Here is a 7,007-nt window from a genome sequence, read left to right on the forward strand (position 1 = left end):
CATTTCCAAAAAATTGCAACTTTTCATGACTAAAAAATCTCGCCCCATAAACTTACTTTTTTCCATTTCATTGCATGTCCTTTGCTCTCTGTCCCAAACACGCTTGATTTTGCTCATAGTAGAGTGGCATGTGGTGGATACAGTAAGGGGAGAAGAAAAAAGAATAGCGTTAGTACTGAATGGTCACAAGGGTTTCGGGGGGGGAGACACATGTTGGCAGGGGAAGGGGATGGGAGAGAGGGAGAGAGATACAGTAATGTACAGTAAGATCATAAACGTACTTTTTTTCCATTTCATTGCCAGTCCTTTGCTCTCTGTCCCAAACACGCTTGATTTTGCTCATGGTAGAGTGGCATGTGGTGGATACAGTAAGGGGAGAAGAAAAAAGAATAGCGTTAGTACTGAATGGTCACAAGGATTTCAGGGGGGGGGGGGGAGACACATGTTGGCAGGGGAAGAGGAGGGGATAGAGGGAGAGAGATACAGTAATGTACAGTAAGATCATGGGTGACATTTACAGTATTAGAGATCGATGGTGGGTTTTTGGCGATTTTTATCGCCAAAACGGACGTTTTTTCATTGTTTTCCCAAATCCATTTTTTTAATGGGTGGCGATTTGCGGCATACTGTATTTTTAACTCCGGAATTCGCATTCGTGTGCTTTATTTTAACATTCTTTTTACAGGTGGGCTACTAGTCCCAGTGGGCCTATTAATGCCCCGCATGCTGGGACTTGTGGTTCCCCAAGTCCCAGCCTGCTTGGGGAGGTCTGCTGGCACTTGCAGTTCTCCTGTATTAAGCAATGCTAGGAATGACAATTTAACCCTATCAGGCCGGCGTCCAATGGCCAGGGACGCCGGTGACAGCCCCGGGCTTCAGCCCTGGACGGGTGAAGGCTGGGGGGGGGGACCCCTTTATTGGGGGGGGTCCCCACTCCTCCAGGTACCCCGTCCAAGGCTGACCAGCCACGGTGCTCATGGTGCGGCCGGGGGACCTTGTGTAAAAAGTGTCCCCCGGCTGTGGCATGACACTGCGGGCTGTTGGAGCCCGGTGCTGGTTTCAAAATACGGGGGAACCGCCAGATTTTTTGTCCCTCGTATTTTTGGAACCAGGACCGGTCCAAGAGTCCCGGGCTGGTTTCAGAAATATGGGGGACCCCTACGCTTTTTGTCCCCCGTATTTTTGGAACCAGGTCCGGCTCAATGAGCCCGGGGCTGGTTATGTACAGGAGGGGGGACCTCACGCCAATTTTTTTTTTTTTTTCAATCACAAAATCGCACATTTCCAAAAAATTGCAACTTTTCATGACTAAAAAATCTCGCCCCATAAACTTACTTTTTTCCATTTCATTGCATGTCCTTTGCTCTCTGTCCCAAACACGCTTGATTTTGCTCATAGTAGAGTGGCATGTGGTGGATACAGTAAGGGGAGAAGAAAAAAGAATAGCGTTAGTACTGAATGGTCACAAGGGTTTCGGGGGGGGGAGACACATGTTGGCAGGGGAAGGGGATGGGAGAGAGGGAGAGAGATACAGTAATGTACAGTAAGATCATAAACGTACTTTTTTTCCATTTCATTGCCAGTCCTTTGCTCTCTGTCCCAAACACGCTTGATTTTGCTCATAGTAGAGTGGCATGTGGTGGATACAGTAAGGGGAGAAGAAAAAAGAATAGTGTTAGTACTGAATGGTCACAAGGGTTTCGGGGGGGGGGGGGGACATGTTGGCAGGGGAAGGGGATGGGAGAGAGGGAGAGAGATAATGTACAGTAAGATCATAAACTTACTTTTTTTCCATTTCATTGCCTGTCCTTTGTTCTCTGGCCCAAACACGCTTGATTTTGCTCATGGTAGAGTAGAAAAAATAATAGCGAGGGAGAGATACAGTACACATGACAATCTGTAAGAGTGTTGTACAGTAAGATCATAAACTTACTTTTTTCAGGCCAGTGGTTCTTCCTTGTTCTCTGACCAAGCAAACTGCAATGTGTAGTACATGTCAAGTAAACATTGAAGGGAGGGAAATACAGTAAGTTGTGAGGTGGACAGCGAGTAAAAGGAGAGGTACTGTACTGTACAGTACAGTATACTGTACTGTAAGAGACTGCTGCGAGGGGTTCAGTTTTACAGGTACAGTACTTTATACTGTATTATACAGTACTGGAGAATCTACATAGCAGTTGCATGCCCATTTCGCTCAATGACGACAGGCAAGACGGTGTCCAGATGGTTTATGTACTTAATACACTGGACACGTGTCAGTTTTTTTTCCCAAAAAGTCCTGATCCCATCCAAAAGTTCTTGTTTATTTTTCGGTTTCACTTCATTCCTGATGAACTTCTTCATTTGTGCCCAGACCATTTCAATTGGGTTCATGTCCGGTGACCTAAAGTATACGTAGTACAGTACATACAAAAGTTAAGTACGTACTACTGTATTAACATACTGTACTGTACAGTACAGTAGTATTAAAATCACGACTGTACAATAAGTAGTGTACTGTAGTTCAGTAAATGCTGTTCGAATAATACTCACTCTGGTGGTGTGCGTTGCCAAATTATTCCTCTCTCTTCCATGTATTTTGCAGAAGCAGAATGTTTTGGGTCATTATCTTGGAATACTCTGTGTCCAGATGGATAGTATTTTCTGATAAATGGCACCAAAACACGATCGACTATTTGTTCTTGGAAGAAGATCTTATCCATAATCCCTACAGAGATACAGTAAGATGCCATTAACATGTACACATTTCAGGGTTCTGAGTTGTTTAAAACTACAGTACAGTAGAAATGTACAGTACAGTACCTTCAAAAACTAACATAGGTCCAGCACCCCTGCGAGATATACCTCCCCATACGTGGACTTTTAATGGAAACTTTGCTCGTGGTTTCAATGAGATAAAGGTAGGTTTGCGGAAGGACATTCTTGAGAACCTCTCCATAGAAACAGAAGTTTCATCTGTGAAAAGTACATCATTAAATTTTTCGGCACTGTCAATCCACTGTTGAGCTTGTATCACTCTCTTTTCTTTATTGACATCTCTTATCATGGGATGCAGCCTACAGGTACAGTAAGTAAAAAAAAATTAGGACCATTGAGACATTAAATGCTTATGACTTGCAGTATACAGTATTGTAAAATTAAGGTTGATGTACTGTACTGTACAGTACAGTATTTTACATTACAGTACCTTGTGCGACAATATCTCCATCCCATTGTTCTTCGCATCCGTTTCACACTGGAAACTGAAACGTCCATATCATAGTCCGAATGAAGAATGTTTTTTATTTTTCCAGCAGTACGCTCATCATCACCACAAGTTAATTCTTCTACAATCTTTTGGACTTTCCTATAGTACAGTATAACACAGACAAAAATGATTGTACAGCATACTGTACAGTACAGCAGGCATGTCCAAACTGTGGACCTCCAGCTGTTGTGAAACTACACATCCAGGCATGCCTTGCCACACTGTAATTGTACTTTACAGTATCTTTCTCTAATAGCAAATCGATGGCACAGCATGATGGCAATTGTACAGTAGTTTCACAACGGCTGGAGGGCCACAGCTTGAAGCCGCCTGGTACAGTACAGTATACAGTAGTAATGTACAGTACAGTACAGTAATTATAGAATCTGCTAATACTGTATAGAGTACTGTACTTACAATGTGCAGTGAGAAGGAGTTCTGTATCTGGGGCGCATCCTCATAGAAGCATGATTGCGCACAGTCTGTAAATGAACTTCAGTACCACTTTCTTTCAGCCAAGCCTGGATCTCTCGTGTTGTCTTGTTATCTTGCTTCATCTTGACGATGATCTGGCTCATTTCTTTGGTGATTTTTGGCGGCATGTTTAATCTCAGGAACTGTGGAGACAAGATACAGTAATGTACCGTAAATACTGACCAGTAATGGAAATTTTGGTACTTTGGCAACAAGTCGACTGGCTGGCAGCCGGGCAGGTAGGAGTGAAGTTGGGGCCGGACGTGCAGCCGGTAGGGTTGCCTTCCCTTAATTAGTGGCATGCGATGCGATGGGCGCCGTGATAATAGACAAGTACTGTACCAAATACACTGCCCAGAATCACGGCACTTTGTGAGAGGAATCCTGTGAGCTGTAGTCACTTCAGACGAAACCGGAAGTGACGTTACGACATTACACAAACGTCTACAAACAGCCCACGATATAAAGGATCTACAGTATAAGAGTGCCGGATCGGGAGTGACGTGAACACGCACCCTGCGCTCTGCTGCGTCTGAGCGTCAGGGTTGCCAAGACTACCCTGTAAGCCGGCAGCGGCAAACAGGAAGTCCCGCTGTTCCTCGCAAAGGACTATGGGACACGTACAGTAGTTCTACACAATTAATTAGAGTCCGGCCAGGAAGCGGGAATAGACCAGGTACTGTATACTGTATAAAGGGCTCATACGCAGTAATGCAGGACACCTTGAAAAAGTCCTCTGCGGAGGAAGAAACGCGTTGGTGGACTGTGTATGGGACAGAGAAAGGAATCGTTGGACCAGGACCTTTGGCAGTACTAAAGCCCAGCTGATGTGCCCTGGAGAGACTACATCTTTAAACGCATATGGGACTGGTGAGAACTCAGTTCCCATAAGATTTGACTTTGGAGATTACAGCGCAGAACAAACTCCTTCAAGCGCCCGATAAGTGACCTTTCCCATTTTTTCTGTTATAAAGTACCAAATACAGTACAGTCTCCAGGATTAAAGGGATGAGGTGGCAACCCTAGCGGCCGGTAATGTGTGGCTTCTCCCTGCTCATAACAACACAGAGCAGGGGGAAGGAGCAGGGGCAGGAGAAGGGGAGGCGCAGAGGCGGTCCGCAAGTTGAAAGCACGCGCGGTGTACACACACACACACACAGCGATAATGGATGAAAAATTATCCATCATCGCTGGCATGCTGGTCAAATCAGCAGACGGGAGACTTTGCTAGTGTTGTGTCTCCCATTGGTGGCCTACACTATACACACTTGGAGATTTACTGTAGATCGGAAAATTGGCAAAAAGTAGCATGATTAAAAAAAAATGGGTTACTTGTGTATTATCAAGGCGCCCCCGATTTCCATCGCAGGGCATTGTACAACCAAAAATCGCATCGCATGTGATATGAAGCGATAGGAACGATTTTTAATTGTACAGGCAACCAGATGAGTACCCTGATGGGTAATGACTATTTTAAATGCACCACCATTGTTAACGAGACCCCATTATCAACACCAACCCGAAGCGTGGCGAGCGCAGGCAGCCCCCACTACACACGTCGGCGTGGAGTTTGGAGTTGATTTTACAGTACAGTATACTGTATAGAGCGCAGCGAGCCACCGAACCTGAAGCGTGACGAGCGCAGCAAGACCCGTGAGGGGACGCGTAATACTTGTGAAGTAATGCGCGTGCCCTCGCAGGGCTCGCTGCGCACGCCACGCTACAGTATACGGTATACTGTACAGTAAGATCAACTTCACGCCGACGTGGATAGTGTGGGTATGAATATGAGTATGAGTATGAATTAATAATAGTAATGCCATGACACAAATTATTATACAGGGGGAGCAGCCTGTGGTCATGGCATTACTTTTATATTATACAGGTGGAGCACCCTGTGGTGTCATTATTATTGTACAGGGGGAGCAGCCTGTGGTGTCATGGCATTATGCCATGACACCACAGGCTGCTCCCTCTGCATAATAATAATGCCATGACACCACAGGCTGCTACCCCTGTATAATACAGTATACTGTAAAAGTAATGCCATGACACCACAGGCTGCTCCCTCTGTATAATAATAATGCAATGACACCACAAGCTGCTCCCCCTGTATAATAATTTGTGTCATGGCATTACTATTAATAATAGTAATGCCATGACACAAATTATTATGCAGGGGGAGCAGCCTGTGGTCATGGCATTACTTTTATATTATACAGGTGGAGCACCCTGTGGTGTCATTATTATTGTACAGGGGGAGCAGCCTGTGGTGTCATGGCATTATGCCATGACACCACAGGCTGCTCCCTCTGCATAATAATAATGCCATGACACCACAGGCTGCTACCCCTGTATAATATACTGTAAAAGTAATGCCATGACACCACAGGCTGCTCCCTCTGTATAATAATAATGCAATGACACCACAGGCTGCTCCCCCTTTATAATAATTTGTGTCATGGCATTACTATTAATAATAGTAATGCCATGACACAAATTATTATACAGGGGGAGCAGCCTGTGGTCATGGCATTACTTTTAATGTAATGACTGTACAGTACTTACAATACTCCCACAGCTAGGGGATTTTGTACACAGCTAGGGGATTTTTTTTTTACACAAATACAGTATGACTGAGTCTGCGAAATAGTCTATTAATATGCGCAAAAATCCCCCCACCTGCGAAAAAATACGTTACTGTACAGTATTAACAGTATTACACCAACAGTATTTACAGTTGCACAGATTATACGAGAATACCCATATGTAGCAGCCTGCCAGTAGTAGCCCACCCTAATAGAGTATTGTCATCGCTAGTCGGGGATCTGCGGCCTATACACACCAGGCAATTTTAACACGTACAATATTCTAAATGGCGCTATCTCTACTGCACTGCACTGTACTGTATGTGGCATCCATGTTGATCCCTAAAATGGCGGAAAATCACGATACTGTACCACGTGATCCTATTGCTGTGACTACTTCAATTACAAGTACAGTATGCGGGAAAAAATGCAAAATGATCCGTTATTTACGGTATTACAACAATATTACTGACAATACCCCAATCCAGGATTTATTACACATTATACGGACAATACCCATAGCGGCAGCCTGCAGTAGCCTAATAAAGTATTCTCATCATTAGTCGGGGAACTCTGGACCATACACACCAGGCAATTTTCAGATGAAAAAATCACGATACTGTATCACATGTGCTCCTACTACTGACTAAGCCTGCAAAACAGTCTGTAAACATGAGAAAAACACCGGTCCCCTCGTT

At 44.5% G+C, this 7,007-nt stretch overlaps 1 protein-coding gene across 1 annotated transcript; it reads right to left on the reverse strand.

The window, feature by feature from the left end:
• Positions 1 to 1,995: 1,995 nt before the first annotated feature.
• Positions 1,996 to 4,672, reverse strand: LOC146079514 (uncharacterized). The gene is made up of 3 exons (XM_083186259.1): positions 3,665 to 4,672; positions 3,188 to 3,346; positions 1,996 to 3,056 (listed from the first exon to the last, which is right to left on the reverse strand). The coding sequence occupies exons 1-3, from the start codon at positions 4,021 to 4,023 to the stop codon at positions 2,771 to 2,773; spliced, it is 804 nt and encodes a 267-aa protein (XP_083042385.1). The 5' UTR covers positions 4,024 to 4,672; the 3' UTR covers positions 1,996 to 2,770.
• Positions 4,673 to 7,007: the final 2,335 nt, after the last annotated feature.

This window comes from Crinia signifera, chromosome 5 (genome assembly GCF_055691185.1).
Source record: "Crinia signifera chromosome 5, ASM5569118v1, whole genome shotgun sequence".
Classification (NCBI taxonomy): domain Eukaryota; kingdom Metazoa; phylum Chordata; class Amphibia; order Anura; family Myobatrachidae; genus Crinia; species Crinia signifera.